This window comes from Amblyomma maculatum, chromosome 1 (genome assembly GCF_055883805.1).
Source record: "Amblyomma maculatum isolate TAMU_Amacu chromosome 1, ASM5588380v1, whole genome shotgun sequence".
Lineage (NCBI taxonomy): Eukaryota > Metazoa > Arthropoda > Arachnida > Ixodida > Ixodidae > Amblyomma > Amblyomma maculatum.
In genome coordinates, this window is record NC_139344.1 from 273,634,381 (window position 1) to 273,651,743 (window position 17,363).

General features: G+C 44.6%; 1 protein-coding gene across 3 annotated transcripts in view; it reads right to left on the reverse strand.

Moving 5' to 3' along the window:
• The window catches only part of LOC146206565 (programmed cell death protein 4-like), a 48,928-nt gene that overhangs the window by 7,623 nt on the left and 23,942 nt on the right, over window positions 1–17,363 (reverse strand). For 2 of the 3 annotated variants that reach the window (XR_014704456.1, XM_084591293.1), the window contains exons 7-8: window positions 12,927–13,034; window positions 3,908–4,018 (exon numbers count right to left, since the gene is read on the reverse strand). Coding sequence is in view for 2 of the 3 variants with exons in the window: in XM_084591293.1 (XP_084447419.1) it covers window positions 3,908–4,018; window positions 12,927–13,034 (219 nt within the window). In the remaining variant the exon portion in view is untranslated. The remainder of the gene's footprint in view (window positions 1–3,907; window positions 4,019–12,926; window positions 13,035–17,363) is intronic. The other variant, XM_084591294.1, reaches the window with a different exon arrangement.

Here is a 17,363-nt window from a genome sequence, read left to right on the forward strand (position 1 = left end):
CTATGCATCAAATGTTCCGCCGCAGCTTGGCGCAAACTATAAAACACGAGTTTCCTCAGCTTGCGCTCGTACCACAGTCGAGCTGCCAGCTTTGAAATGCCACGGGCAAGACGGCAGCCAACAATTTCGGCATCGTTAAAGTACTAATAATATAAGGGCCACATTGTGCAAAGTTAGGCAGCGACTACCCGAAGCTGCATGCCTGCCCGAAGCATGCATGCTTGCTCTGGCACTCTCTGCTGCGGTTCCGCGTCTTTTTTTTTTCTTTTTGTCGCCGTACATTTGCGAGTTCATTAACTCGCTAAATACAGTATTTACGAGTGCGACGACTTACATAAACATCCATCGCACGAATGCAAATCTGTAAATGGTTCCGCCACAGCCATCTGATTATTGCTTACTTAGATGCATCTCACGATAGCTATTTTTTTTTCTCGCGCGGTTTTAAAGCAGCCTTAGAAGATTGTAAGCACGCAAGTTCGATAGAGTCCTTACATGAAAACAATTTACATGGGTTTTTATAATATGCCTTATGGCAAGCTTGCGTAATAAAAAAGAAAGTTCGATAAAGGTGAAGGGTAATTGGGGCACGCTCAGGCACCTCTGCCGTCATATGAGTATATGCGAGATTTTTGAAAGTAATCCCGCTAAAAAAGGATCAGCTTATACGATCGAAAGTGAGGAGAAGATATTACCTAGTTTTTAAACTACGCGGCCCGCCATAGCATAAATGTGCACAATTATCACGCGAGCTTCAGCTGATTTCTTGTTTTCACTTGTTTGCATATGCTACAGACTGGGTGCAGTGCTTTTATTTTTAATTTTTACTGCTATGCCTATACACGCAGAGGACCAAGCCGAGAAAATGGGTTAATTCAAACGAATTATGATTAGACTATAGAATGGCACTATCATACACGCCTGCCACACTAGTTAGCAATTTTTCATTAACTTTCATTGATATGCGAAACTTATTAGAACATTTTTGGCACTAAACGTCCGCCGGATGTAATGATACTAGCCACTTTCTGAACAAAATTATGAGGCAAACACTGTGAGCAATTTAAAAAAGACATGTTTCTTTATTTACAAAACTCATGAGGTGGACAAAGAGAAAAAAAATATGGGCAAGCAAAATAATGAGAACCGCCAGCGGAGATACGCCGCGAGCGGGATGGACGATGCATCGACGCATAGGCGCGCACTGCCGCCTGGTGGCGCCTGGAGGAACTGACAAACTTACAACATTTAGCTGGGGCGCGCGCCGATTGGAACGGCCGGAGAGAAACGCGCGCGAGGGTGATCTCGAAGGCCATGGTTGTGCTTTCGAGCTATGATTGTAACCATGTTTCCGATGCTTACCTATGTTACCTATGCTTCCTATAAAACCTTGAGCATTTTTTGGTTGCCGGGCTGTGAGCATGCTTAAAGAATCAGTGTAAGTGACTCTGTTCTTGATTATCTGCTCTACAGCAACACATACAGCGTAACACTCGGCAGTGAAAACTGGGCCCACTACGGCAGTCATATCATTTCTAATGCCTTGAACTACTGCACTTCCAACATGCATTTCTCTTTTTGGGCAGTCTGTATAATATTCAGTGTCGGCATAATATTTTCCTTGGAGTGCAAAGAATTCTTGTAGTATGTGCTCCTGCGGTGTTCTCCTTTTCTGTAGATAAATCAGTGAGGAGTCATGCTGCAGGGGGGGTTTACCATATCAGTAGAGGGCCATTTTTTGCTGTAATGTTAGATAAACACCAAGCAAGCTTTTAATTCGTTACATCTACCTTCAAACCGCAATATCAATGGCCAGACAGAATTTGGTTTGTTGCAAAATAAAGTTTTAGATGGGCATTTGGTTAAATGGGGTAGCAGAGATGTTTTGGTAAAGAACGGATTTTTAGGACGTATGTGCACATTAGTGATGTTCTACGATCCTCTAGTGGAGGCTCATTTGAGTCTACATAAAGACTGGCACAGGGGATGTTCTATATGCTCCAGATTGTAGGAGCAGGCCGAGATCATGAACAGGATCGAGTCGTTTAAAGTAGAACGATCTTGCTGACCCGTATACTATGCACCCATAATCTAACTTGCAATGAACCACAGAGTGATAGATGTGCAAAAGACATGCTCGATCAGACCCCCAATATTTTCGCGAGAACATATTTAGGACATCAAGGGCTCAGGCAGCACTTTTAGAGGTTGTTTATACGGAGTATAAATGTGAGCTTTTCGTCAAATGTAATGCCTAAAAATCTGTTTCGCTGCCAGTGTGGTGTGATTCAAGTGTGGCGAGAGATCAATCTCTAAGCCTCGTCTTAGAACACGACAGCTAGGATCTTTAGTGGCGAAAACTTGCATCCATTCCGGTCTTCCCATGCAGCCAGTTTATTTAGTGTCATTTGTATTTGCCTCTCACATGTGGATATTCTGGAGGGTGCAAGCTATCTGTAGGTCAATAAAGGGAATACATTATTAACTTGGAAATAACTAGAGCTGAAGAATTCATCTTTACTATGAAAAGAGTTGTGCTCAGAATGCACCTCTGTGGCACGCAGTTCTCTTGAATATAAGTGTTGGAGAAGGTTGCACCTAGGTGAATTCTAAATGCACGGCCAGCCAGGAAGTCGCTCATGCAGTTCAGCATTCTCCCGTGGATATCTAGGTCTGCTAGATCATGAAGGATGCCGAACCTCCACATGGTATCGTAGGCCCTCTCTAGGAAGAAAACCCCAATACAATGCTGTTTGTGGATGAATACTCTCTAGGCGGACAAGGTGACCAGTTGTTGAAGATGCCTTTCTAAAGCTGCACTGATGTACATCCAGCAGTTGCAGAGATTCAAGAACAAAAGTGAGTCTGATATTTACTAGGCTTTCGAACGATTTTGTGATGCAACTCGTAAGGGCCATTGGTCTGTAACTGCTAGGACTTGTTGGTGATCTTCCAGGTTTCAGAAACGGTACTACTATGGCCGTTTTCCATGCCTGCCGTACTTTCCCAGTTATCCATATTTTATAAAAAATGCAGAGTGTCTCTACGGCAGCCTGAGAGAGATGAGCTAGCATCGCATAGTGTACATAGCCTGGGCCTGGTGCCATTTCTTTCCACATTTTTAACACTCTGCTTAGTTTGTATATTGTGAAAAGCTGGTTTTAGTCCTGATGCAGGCCTGCTCCAGAGGGGAGTTTTTGTTTCTCTGCTATTGCTTTGTTATTGGAATACGTGCATGTAGTGAGATGAACTTGAAACTTGTGCAAAATGCTTTCCCAATATATTAGCCTGTTTTCCCAATGATGTCTGTGTTACATTTCCATTACTCGTGCTACATTTCTATTATTGAAGAATGTAATTGCATCATTGACAGTTATCACAAAGTTTGGGTAATTTCAGTGCTTGTTTGCGGGTCCGAGGCTGCCGCAGTATGCTATGTAAATTCCGGTATTGCTACGACGAGTTCAGCATTGATAAAGGGTAGTTTATAAAACATACTATCGGAATATAAAATCTTCTAAGAATCCGCTGTTTTATAATTTTTCGGTTTTCAAAGGTCACGTCCCCCCTCTTAGCCATGAATCCTGCTGCGATATTTAGAGTTGCGAATGGCACCATGAGACTTTTTATCATCAAAAAACTGGTCCCCAAGGTTGGTGCAATCATTACCTTTTTGTCATTATTGTGCTGGCTCAATCGGGCCAGGGTTGTATCATAATGAGGTATAATTAGAGACTACCCTTCAAAATATAGGCCAAATTAAAAATGCAAGCAATGCTCCTGGATGAAAGCAAGAAGTTTTTCTCAGAAAGCTGTCCCATTAGCTATATTCAGCAAGGAAACTGCAAGGAAGCAATGTACAGCAAAAGCCTTCTTTTCTACTTTGACAACTCTCATTTCAACTTACCCGTTTCATCTGTTCTGGAGTCACAATTACGCTCTCATCAAGAGTTCTGAGCAGCTTACACATAAGCTCCATGGCCATGTCACCCATGTCTTCGATCACCATGACCACAGCCTGGAAGAGACACAAAAGTATTAAATCTCTTACTAGCAAAACCTCATATCAATAAAATTAGACATAAACACTGAAATTTTTTAGCCAGTTCCATAAAAAGCCGAGACAATAAGGAGAGAAGGCAATTTCTAAATAATTTTGAACAATTTCTACATGCCCTTCAAGTAAAAAGTACACAATGAAAGTATCGCAATATACAAACTTCAATCAGACATGCGTACAGTAGAGCCTCGGTGAAATAAGTTTCACGGGGTCGTGAAAAAATTGGCATCATGAAAAGGAACAAATATCAGTATGTAGGAGCAAGGCGAAGGCAGATCTGTTTACAGCAGATTGGTTTTGGTTTTAGGGGTTTAACGTCCCAAAGCAACTCAGGCTATGAGAGACGCCGTAGTGGAGGACTCCGGAAATTTCGACCACCTGGGGTTCTTTAACGTGCACTGACATCGCACAGCACACGGGCGCTTTTGCTTTTCGCCACCATCAAAAAGCGGCTGCCGAGGCTGGGATTCGATCCCGCATCCTTGGGAACAGTAGTGGAGCGCCCTAACCACTGCGCCACCCCGGCGGGGCCTCGTTTACAGCAGAGGTAATTTATTTACAGCCCCATGGCCATAGCTTGCTAGCTTGTACAGTGAGCACATGGGCAAACAACGTTCATTTTACAAACAACAGGAAAAAAGAGGACCAAGCGCCGAACCCTGGAGAATGCCAGAGTCTACACCTAAACTACCGTTAAACCTCGGTATAATGCACTTCAGTATAACGAAGTTACAAGGAATACATCACATAACGCCCATTAAAAACCATGTATATTTTATGTCGATATAACGAAGTAAATGTTTCTGCAATTTCATTACGGCAAAATGTTCAGACAAATTTTACCCGGAAGGACAAAAATTTCGTAGAGGAGACTAAGGAAAAGCGTTGCCAGCCCGCGAGACTTGGGTAACTCACGCGGACTCCCGGGGCGCGCGGCATTCGCTTCGTAAAAGCAAGAGATAAGCTATAAGCCGTTAGATTATCCGCGCCCCCACCTCCTGTTTCTTTTCTTCCCCCCCCCCCCCCCCCCCCCCCCCCCCCTCTCCCCTCTCCGTTTTTTGCTTCATCACAAATAGAGGAGAGCGGCGGCTCCGTATCTCCCCCCCTTTAATTCCTGCTCTGCTCACCCCTTTGCTACGATTCAAAAGGTCTCTTCGATTTGGCTTGCACTGGCTGCACTAGTTCTGAAATGTGCAGCGGTGCCAGGCGGTCACGTGAGCATGCAGTGCCAGTTCCGACACTGGCGTGCGGCGGCCAAAACGATAATGCAAGTGTAGGACTCTGCAACCTAGCAGACGCATGCGCGCAGTATACATTTCATGTATCCCGTGCTGTAACATGATCACGTCCAATTTTGAAGCCAGCTGCCGTAGGCCTACTGCACTCGGAATGTGACAACTAACCGTAGGTCCGTTCGTTTCACCTGCACTTCACCATTCGTTTCAGCGATGCAAGATGGCGCCCTCTGCACCACGCCGTTCGTTTCAAAAAGTGCAGGCGTTGTCCAGGTCGAGTTCACGAAAAGTTCAGCAAAACTGTGCACCTCCTCACGACCTCGATCAGAACGGTGGAAGAGACAGCCATAGCCCTCGCCATCCGATACATCTCATCCAACCCCCTGAACAAACACTTGAAAACCTGCACTATTGTCACAGACTCACAGGCAGCCTGCCGAGCCTTCTCAAACGGTATGCTGTCTCCCAAAACCCACCAAATCCTTCGTCAGTGCAAAGAAAAGACGCAAACGCCGCTTATTCGAATACTTTAGGCACCAGGTCACGCATTTCTTTCAGGCAACGAGCGCGCTCACGCGCTCGCCCGCGAACTGACTTGCCGGGCACCAGGAGGGAAGACTGAAGACGGCCGATTACCAGCTAATACGAAAACCGGAGAGGAAGCTGCTCCGAGGCCATCATCAAGCTCTCGGCTATCAACCACCACAGAACCACTCACGTACACACTTACCCTCGAATACTACAGACAACAACGAAGAACACTCCCCGCACCGCACAAATCTCTCTCCAGAGCAGATGCCACTGCTTGGCGACAACTTCAAACGCACACATTCCCGAACCTCTACCACAAACACCTTTTCTTTCCCTCGCGGTACCCTACAATCTGCCAATCATGCGCCAGCACCAAACCAACACTATACCACTCCATATGGGCGTGCCCAAAGCCGCAAGGCTTCCCGCCCATTCCCCACCCCACCGTCTCCTCTTGGGAAGCTGCTCTGTCTAGCTCACACCTGCAAGATCAGCAACGACTGATCGAGCGGGCGCGCGGGATAGCAGCAGCTGCCGGCATCCTGGACTGAGGAGGCCGCCTGAAGTGGACACGACCACCTAATCACCAGTGTCTAGTTATTGGGTTTAAAAAAATGTTTTTCCTCCTCCTCCTCCTCAGCAATCAGTGTCGAAATGGTGCAGCTGCAGCCGCCGCATGAAAGCAGACGACAGCTTGCGCGACGATAGCTTCCGTGTTGTGATAAACAGTGAAGCGACCCTTATTCCACTTGTCAACGAGAACGGTGCCTCTGTTTGCCAAAGAAACGACGACGCGTTCTTCAAACCATGTCTACCAAGTAAGCACGTGCATGCATTATGGTTCATGCTGACTTCAATCGTGATCGAAGTTTGTTTGCGCTTCGTGCCAGCTGCCGCATGGTGCGCTGGTTCGTGTTAATGCTTCATTGCGATGTGCTGTTTGAAAATTGATCTTATTCGGCACATTGGCGCCGGTTGATGTGAGTGGCAATATAATTCACAGATAGCTGACCACATGCGGTCAGCTTTTGTACATATATGCATCGCATATTCATGAATGAATGAATTCTATCGCCTGGGTATGTGCCGCTTGATAAACGGCGCTAATCATCCCAAACATGAAGATTTTCAAGTATACAACATCGCATTAAATACGTCTTGTGCAAATGCATATATATGCACCTTTTGCGGCAGCCAGCGATCGAAGCGCGCATGGTCATGATTGAAATATATAATCAGCATGCATCACACCGCATGCGTGTGCCTACTACTTGAGTATGTGTAGCTGATACCTAGGCGAACTCTATTATGTTCTCGTTGACAATTGCCGTTTATTACAAAGTACAGGCCAAAAGCATCGCGGCTGGATAATGTCAAAACTTTGTTGTCTTGTGCTATTTGAAAATTCATCAAGTTAACCGGAACGTTGGCGTCGGCTGACGCGATGTTGCACACAGCCGGCCGCAGCTTGTTGGCGACGCCAAGGCTAGCAGACGGCCCGGCCTGCGCTCTACCATTTGTTTGTAAGCAGCTGGTGCCGATGCTGCACCTGAACTGCTGGCACTGGTGCTGCACACCTGCGGCACTGCCGCAGAACTTTACGGAACTGGTGCAAAGAGTGCAGCTGAATCGAACAGACCCAGTGACTTTGACTGCGACCAACTGACCAACGTACGTGCGACTGCACGATCGTTACATCGGCCGGTCTGTGAAGATGCCATTCATGCGCCTGGCACGAGAGAATTAACGTTTTAAGCAGTTGCCACGAGTATTAGTTTAAGTAAGACTGCCTAACGAGATGCTTGATTGGTTTCCGCGGACTTCTGTCCAAAAGCGCTAGCTGCTGAAAAGACGCGCACATACTTCATTGCGCGCTCTAAGATGTCTATGTACTCCGTGGGCGACAAGTTTGATGTCGCAGAGTCGCTGCGCACGCTATCGTGTGGCACACACACTTGGTATGACAGAAACTCGATCGGTCGAAACTGATTTCTGTTCGCAGCTACCTGCGTTTTCTTAGGTCACAACACGATTAAAAAAAAAAAAAAAAAAAAAAAAAAAAAAAAAAAAACTACACAGGACAACGCGCGCGAAGGTGCCGTATCGCGGTCACGTACCACTACATATGTGGCCACAACTATAAATATAATACCGCTCCTCTGTCAACAAAATGCTAATCACCAGCATGCAGCCCAACTACCCTCTATACGCAACCATTCGCGGATCCTTTAGCAGCGAACCGTCCGGGTTCTGAAGGAGAGAACGATGCGCAGCGTCGTCAGCTCTTGCCCGAGCGGCGCGTACGCCATGCTGCACTTTTTTCTGCACCTCCTCTGGAGAGAGTGCAGGATGGGCGAGAACTCGTGCAGAACTAGCCGTGCACTTTGACAAAACGAGAAGAGAAGTGTAGACGGCGCGAGCGGCACGGGCAAAACGAGGACAGCGGTGCTGCACTACTTGAACTAGTGCAGCTGGTGCAGCCAAATAGAGGAGACCTAAAGGCTGATGCGTCAGCGTGCACGCCCGTCTGTCATCCCTTTCTCGCACGGATCTCGCGCGGCCTCCTCTTCCGCAGGCGTTGTTTGCGTGGTTTGCCGCTGGATTTGTCGATTCAGACTCTCCTTCGCTTTGGTTTCCCACGTGCATTGCCGCAGCAGCTGTTTGTACGCTGCTTTCTGCTCTATTCGTCGATTCTTCTTTACGACTCTCCTTCGCTTTGTCACTGCCTGGGTCAGCGTCACTGCCTGGGTCCTTCGCAGGAGGACCCAGGCAGTGACACTGACGTTGAAGACGGCGAAGCCCCAAGTAATCCGACGTGCTGTGGCGCTACGCGAGTTTAACAGGACAGCAAGAAGCCTATGAACGCCTATGAACGACCTATGAACGCAGCGTGAGGCCATCTCTGATAGCTAAGCAGACGCAAAAGGAGGTCACGGATTACTTTCCGAGGAAATAAAAACGAAGTCCTTACAAGTGGCAAGTGCTTAGGTAATGTTTCCGCATGCTAGGCACGAAATTTCGATACAACAAAATTTCATTATAAAAAATTAAACTGCCGATTTTTACGACTTCGTTATATCGAGGTTTAACTGTATCAGAACAGTGTTCGTTAAAAATTCCATACTGTTACCCATTTACAAGATATGCTGAAATTCGGTACTTTGCCTAATTTGTAAATTAACTTCTTGTGCAAAACCTCACCAAATGCTTTTGAAAAATCCATGAATATGTTTGTTTCCTTTTATTTATTGAAGTTAAAGCTCAGCTACTTTGGTCATCTGATGAGAAGAAGGGAGTCGCTGGAAAAAGATTTGATGTTGGGTAAGGTTGAGGGTCACCGGAGAAGGGGTGGGCAGTGAACGCGATGGTTAGATGGTATCCTCGAGGTGCTGCAGATGAAGTTATGTGATGTTAGGAAAATAGTGAGAGACCGGAAAGCGTGGCGTGATATGGTCCATAGGGTCACGAAGAGTCGGACACGACTGAACGATTGAACTGAACTGATACTTGAAAACATCACGTGCTCTATAGTCTAGGAGATTAACTGCCAAAATTTCTCGGGAGGCATCAAAATAAATTTACGCAAGTTTCCGAGTAATAATGCTCTTCATCCTTGATTATATTTTTTTGTAATTCATCTTTAAAAGCCAAAATTTCGCTCTTCAGATCAAATGAACTGGAGTTCTTTTATTGCATTTCAGTCCTCTTTTCAGCTGTGGTGTCACCCGAGAAGCGCTCAATGCACTCATTAACAATGGTTTTAGACATGTTTCCAAAGTCCTGTATGTCTGCATTACTGTTCAAGAAGGCGTCAAAGTTAAATGACAGAACACGAATGATGGAAACGTCATCAGCATGGGAGAAATTGTGAAAACTTTATGATAGATTTATGCTCATCAACAAGTACATCCGTAAGAGCAACCAAAACAGCATGATTGACAGATGTTTGTTATTATCCGACAAGAAGCTTGGCTGATATTGTTCGACTGATAAGGAGAAGCTCGAGAATGGATTGTGAGGAACTTTGAATTGTTGTACAGCCTTTTGCGATTTGTAACAAATCATATAGGAATGCAGCTTCTAACATTACTTTGCCAGATTCATCCTCATTTTTTACAGAGAGGATAGTCAACATTTGGGAGATTAAAGTCACCAGAAAGAATAACTCAGTCACTGGACTTATCATGCTTATTCATGTAATCTTTTAGTTTGTCTAGATCAAGGTGAAAGATCCGGGTGGCCTAAAGATAGCCACTATAATATATTGAACACTTCTGTGGTAACTCCTGCAAGAAATGCACTCAATGTTATCAATGTTAGGTACATCGGGCCTACTTGATATCTTTAAAGACGGCTTAAGAACTACTACTACATCCCTGCCCTTACTACCACGATCTTTCCTGGTGGAACGAATTCACTGTCAAATACTGCACTATTTAACCAGGTTTCTGTCAAAACAGCAATATCCCCCCCCCCCCCCCCTCCCATATCATTAGAAAGCAAAATTCCTTCCAGTTGGGTACATTTACTAATATATATGTTTAATATATTCAGTAATTGAAGTGCAGCACCGTGGCATCAGTTTTCCATGGTATCGATTCTGAAACGCGTGGTGTTTGCTTATTCCAGTCTTACCAGACACCATCAATGCTTAGTTTGTCATATAGCAGCTTCCCCTTAGCACCACTGTCTTTTTCTTGAGATGCACTCTTCCATTGCTGTTTCCGTATTTTACGCACTCTGATAAAGAAGACTGCAATTCTTTCAACTTGTAAGCCGTTTTCAGAATCAACATTTTTCTTTGCGGTAGCCTAAAAATTTTAACAATGACAGGCCGTTTTTTATTCTTGCTTTGTTTTCCAGTCCTCTGGCATCTTTCGATATCAGCTGCAGTAATACCTAGTTTCGGATGGAATATTTCATCATTGACATAATCCTGAAGGTCCCGTGTTTCAGCACTAGGTTTATCAATTCCATTTATTATTAGCACTAAAATTTTTTCCCTACTTCTTTTGCCTTGTTTGTATGCTTTGAATTGTAATGCTCATTTTTCCTTTCCCAGCCAGTACTGGGACTGGGATTGACCTCAACATCGCCACATTGACCTCAACATCGCCACATTGACCTCAACATCGCCACAGTCCAACAGATTGACTGGCAAAGAAAGAACACAGTTTGACACACTTTACAGAAAGTGGACATGCAGTCCGAATCTGCGGTTACTACCTGTCCTAAGTAGACATATTTGCAAACTACTTCCAGTGCTTTGCTACCTAACATAAACTGCTGTTCTTTCCCTAGGCTATTGAACATTACCTTAGTCTTCTGCATATTAATTTTCAAGCCTACCTTTCTACTTTTCCTGTCTAGGTCATCAATCATTCTTTGCAATTCATCCCCCGAGTTACTTAGCAAGGCAATGTCATAAGCCAATCATAGATTACTGCAGTATTCTCAATCTACTCTTATCCCTAATTGCTCCCATTCCAAGTCTCTGAATACGTCTTCTAAGCAAGCTGTGAATAGTACTGGGGGGATAGGAATTTTGTTACTGTCTTTATGCAAAGCTATGGTTGATTGGTTTGGTTTGGTTTTGTGGGGTTTAGCGTCCCAAAGCTACTCAGGCTATGAGAGACGCCGTAGTGGAGGACTCCGGAAATTTTGAACACCTGGGGTTCTTTAACGTGCACTGACATCGCACAGCACACAAGCGCCTTGCTTTTCGCCTCCATCGAAAAGCGGCCGCCGAGGCCGGGATTCAATCCCGCGTCCTTGGGCGCAGTAGTTGAGCGCCGTAACCACTATGCCACCCCGGCGGGGTAACTATGGTTGCTGTGAACCCTCTCTATATATATATATCTTTCAGCACTTTCACGTACGGCTTGTCTACACCCTTATATCGCAATGCCTTCATGACCACCGAGGTTTCTACTAAGTCAAATGCTTTTTCGTAATCATTGAATATAGTGTATAAGAGCTGGTTATATTCTGAGCATTTTTCTATCACCTGGTTGATGGTATGAATATGATCGATAATAGAGTATTCTTTCCGAAAACCTGCTTGATCTTTTGCTTGGTTGCAGTCTAAAGTTGTCCCGATTTTATTAGCGATTACTTTGGTAAATACCTTATACGTAACAGACAGTAAGCAGATTGGTCTGTAACTTTTCAAGTCCTTAGCGTCCCCTTTCTTATGAATTAAGATAACGTTTGCGTTCTTCCATAGTTCCAGTACCGTCGATGACATCAGGCACTGCGTATACAGGGTGGTCAATTATTGTAGCACGATATCCCCCCCCTTCCCCCAACAAATCTATAGTTACCTGATCCTCTCCAGCTGCTTTCCCCCTTTACAACCCCATAATGGCAACATGACTCTACACATTGAGGCAGTTAGACGATGCCCCAGACCCTCGACCTTCACGTTATCGACAGGTGGCAAAAAAGTGCACGCACAATGAGTGGATGATGCAATGCCATTTTTGTTGCCGTGTCATGACCAAGCTTCGGATGCAAACTTGGAGGATGAAGTAGTTTGGCTTATTTGATTGTATTGATCTTGAAATGTGCTTTAGTGTGAAAAGTGTATGTTGTTGAAGCAGGCCAGCTAATGCACTTTTCACATTCGTGCGTTAATGCACGCCTTCCGTACCCTTCAACAACAGCACTAAAACTGCTGGACTTTGGCTGGAACTCATGACTGATCATTGATTGACGATTCAAAATATGGTTACAAGGCAAGCAAACCATCAATACGAATTCAAAAGTAGCATTCGTTCGAAACGCAATACATTTTTCAACATACTTAAATGCTCCATCCAGTTTTGGCATTAGTTTTGGTCGCGTAGCAGCCCACAGAAAAAATGATGTTAAATTGAACAAACGTCATTTGGTGAGAATGACATTAAGTTTTCCCTGTGGCACGGGTATAAGAGCACCCAAGCAGAGCAAGCAAGATTTCCATGGAGAGAGATGAGCACTGGCGCACATTTTATGTTTACCCCTTTGATGATTCCCTCACTGTCCAGTTCCAAGCAGCTAGCCCTCAATCCATGCTATACAGCAGTTCGTGGACAGCAACAAGAGTTAATTCTGCTTACCTCATAGACCAGCTCATGATGGAAGTGTGGCACTTCCAAGTCTCGCAAGCAGCGAATGGCTTCATTGACATCCCCAGAGCAGAAATACTCCTTGAGCAACATTTGAATCTGAAAAACAGTTGCCAGCCTAATAATGCCAACTGAAGGACATGCAGAAAGAGGTGCCACACCATGAAGGGTGGAGTAGATACATCCTCAGTGCACTGAAGATAGTGTGGTGGGAGTTGTGCAATAATTCAAACAAAAGTATGAGGCTAAAAACATCTGCTCCTATAGAAAGTCACGTCACTATCAGGACTGAACCTGTTGCTAAGACTTGCGGCCAGCAAAAAATATTTTTTTGTCCTAATAGCCATGCCAATATATATACCTTTGTTTCATGTTAGGAAAACCAGCACAAGGTGCCTTCATCGCGAAACTTGACTCTATCAGAAAATATAGACGGTTGTCCCAGCTCCACAGTATGGTTATTTTTTTAATGGACCACACAAGCTACACATAAACATTCCGAGCCTGCAACTCCAAAACTTGGAGAAAGGTTCTAGTTTACAGAAATCAGTGAGGCACTGCAGCACTGCCACGGCTTGCTAACGTGCGTGATTACTATCTTCTGACAGGCTGAGTATTAAAGCCAGGTGAACTTTGTGGGAACAAAACAGCATTCCTATAAAGCAAAAAATAGAAGTGATCAGCCTGAAATGATTTTAGCAGAGAAGACGTATCCGATCTTTACAATTCTATCTGACACAGAAACAAGTACCTGCAGCACAGAGTTTCCCTTTGGGTTCTAAGAACATATCTCTGAGTAACAGCATTCTATTTGAGCGCAGGAACAGGCGCTTGCTACTCCCCAGCATATAGCATCCCTTTTGTTTTCCTAATCCTGTCTTGTGCTCTGAAAAGTACCGCCAACAGCACATCTGACATATTGGGACATGTCATTATAAAAATGGCTACCTTGCTGCAATTTTTGAGGTAGTCATGTACAGCCTTTGTCAAAAACGTAGAGCCCAGGGGGTCTGCTTCTGAGCCATGTAACGGCACTGATTTAGCATTAGTGGAGGCCCTTCCTATTGGAGAGGGTAGGACAAAATATCTTCTTACCATCAAGAGATTCGGAACACTGGAAATGCATTACAAGCCGAACGAAGTGGTTCAGAAGCAGACCCCCTGAGCTCTACACTAGTACCTTCGCAAAGCTTAAAAAGACAAGTGATAAGAGCAGCATACCATGCAGTTTAGCACTCTACATTCTGCACCATAAGTATGTTTCCCTAACACCACTGTTTCGAATACAAACAGCTGCAAAAAAATCAAAAAAGCCCTTAACCCACCCTCGGGGTGTCTAGTAAGCCACTCTTTTCAAATTCCCCGGACTTTTCCGTTTTTTCCCCAACCAGTTCAGCTTAAATTTCTGACCGCTGAAGTAATGGGAAAACGAAATGAATAAAGTGGCCAATGAAAATGGACAGTGTACAAGATATATAAATGGGAAATGTTGCCATGAAAAATTGAAAAAAGATTTGCTCTTTTTCTAAGAAGCCGATTTCTTCCTGAAGGCAACCCAGCTCTAACTTATGAAGTAATCATTGAGACTTTCTCTCGAGCTCTTATATATGAGTATGGCTGCTCTTCTCCACTTTCTTCCAAGCAGCTGATGTTCTTCCTCAGTGCGTGCAATACCAAATTTTCCAATTTGAGGTGGACAACGGCAACAAAAAATTGATGCAAATACAAATAATTTGTCTCAAGTAGTTCAAAAATCAAGAACGTGTTTCCACAAAGTTCAGTGATGAAAGAAACAGACCTAGTATGACAGCCACTTCAAGGGGTAATGACAGCTTCCATTTCAACATAAACTGATTACAGCTAAACCTGGTTATAACGAAATTGTAAAATGTTCACAATTTTTCTTTACATCCAGGATTTTGTTAGGGTGTCGAACCGGAATTTTTTTGGGGTTCAGTTTGGGTTCATGCCTTTCAGGTTTGGTCTTGGCTCAGACACATTCCGCCTGGTTCGAACCGGTTTCGACCCTGCTTGCACCAGTTCAAACGAGTTCAGAAAAAAAAAAAAAAAAAAGATTACAGGGACAGTTTCAGGGACTCTGTGATTTTTAAGCGTAGTCCACACAAGTGGCATTGGAATGAAGACTTTATTTACATACCCTTTTGTTGTTTTTTACTTCCTCTATTGCTTCAAGCTAGCCTCTTCCCGACATGCCATGTGGCCTCGTGATGTCACACAGCAGGACGACTAGTCAATACATGGCCATGACCTGACAACTACAACTTGCTAGAGTCATGCCCGCGATTTTTCACTCACAATGCCAACGCTGATAATACAAACGCCAGATTTTCTGGGAAACAGGGCTTTTAACATTATCCAATTAAAATATAACTCCACCTCTTTTATCGTATCCAAACAACTTTTGAGCACCACATAATGGAGGAGAGGAAATAATTTAACAAAGAGTACAATTCATACATGGCAAAACAGCATGAAGAAAAAGTTATGACAGGCTGAATTAATGTTTATGTGACTAGGGAACTGCAGAATGTTGTCATGAAACATTGTAAACTACCAAACATTCTTGGAAAGCGGAGATCTATGCTCTTCTCATCACAGTTAAGATACAGAAAAGGCATATTTCCTGTAGTGGCCAATGCTGCAGATATCCCCCCACTGGTTGAGTAAGACCACCATGTGAGAGACTTGGCACAGCACTTTGCTGAGAAACAAGATGTGTGCAAAACAGATGAACTGCAGCTGCTTGGACCACAACACGAGCAATTTTAGCGAGACAATCCATTCTGTGGTCCCTTGCAGACACCTAAAGGCACAGCTCCAACTGCCCCTAGAACAGCATTCTGAACGGGACACAGCCAGCTTGACACTTGCGTATGAGTTTCACCATGCTGTAATAGCGGCTGTAACGAGATGATAAATGCCGTCATACTTCAACCAAAAATCTGCGCAGCAATATGGACAGCTGTTTTTTTTCTTCCCTGCACACCAAGCACCCGACTAATTTGGACTAATAATTTCAAAGTTTGTTAAAAGTTATTCTCACTAGATTTCATGCTGCTGTAATCGTTCACAAGAGTCAGTCATAAGTGATGGTGAAAGACAGAGGCAGTACAAGAAATTTCTGGGAAATTGGCATCTAAATGACACACTCCATCTACTCATTGTACTGTCAGGGGTTCTCTCAGGTTTTCAACAAGGAACCATTGAAGAAGAGGCTTGACACAGGTTGACTGGTGCCTCATACATGAAACGCATTGCTATTCTGCACTTTTTCCACTGAAGACACCCTTTGTAAACTCTGGTTCTGCGAAACAAAAGTAGCACCATTTAATGACCTTGTCATCACAGCCAGAACCTCTAGGCAGCTAGCCTGCATGGCCCACAGTCGAACCCAATTATAAAGAACTCAGATAAAGCAAATTATGCCCTATAGCGAACACTCGAAGTTCTCCTGACATTATGCATGTAAAATGTACCTTTTTTTAACGAACTAAACACTGGATATAGCAAACTCTGAGCATGCGCGAATGGTCACCAAACGCCCGCTGATGCGATTCTGAGCCAACTCCGGGTAGCCTCTGGGTTGCCGCGATACCTGCCAGTGCTGCCATGAGACGACGATGTTGTTGTTGTGACTGTAGGAAGAATGAAAGAAAATGTACGGGCATGCCGAAGCAGGACAGGAAGTGGCTTTTAAATTTCACGCCTTCTGCCAGCTTCGCTCTGCAGCATTCCTATTCAGCAGCTGCCTACCACGTGATCAAGTACGTGTGAGCAGCGCCTCGAATGACGGGAGAAGGCGAAGGCAGCATTTTCTGCGCCGTATCGCCATGTCCTCCATGCTTTCTCTGTGTCTGTGTGTCGCAATAGTGGGCTGCTGCATTTGCTGACACGACTTCGGCCATAGCTACGTTGTCGAGGTTTCTGCCAGATGACAAAGAAGCGGCAAGCTTAGAATAATTTGCCGCCTCGAACGTGACAAAAAGAAGTCTGATGTTGCAGCGCATTTTAAAATTCTGAGCAGCACACTGAGTACCATCCTGAAAAATAAGTCCGCTATCAGAGATAATGCACAGTACCGTCCAAAATATGATGGCAGGCTGGCTTACGACAAAGTAGAGGAAGCCATATACCACTGGTTTTTGGATGTCCACACACGAAATCTGCCAGTCTCTGGCACTATGCTGCAACAGAAGGCAAAGATTTCACCTGCATCCTGGTCGTCGAGGGGCTTAAAGCCGGAAGTGATTGGCTCCAAAGATTTAAGGACCATTACTCCACCATCGGAAAAGTGGTAGCAGGTGAGAGCCACGCCGTAGGTGCAGAAGGCAGCAAAGAAGTGGGTGCACAATGTACAACGTGATGTGAAGGAGAGGTACGAGCAATGCAACATATAACAGGGACGAG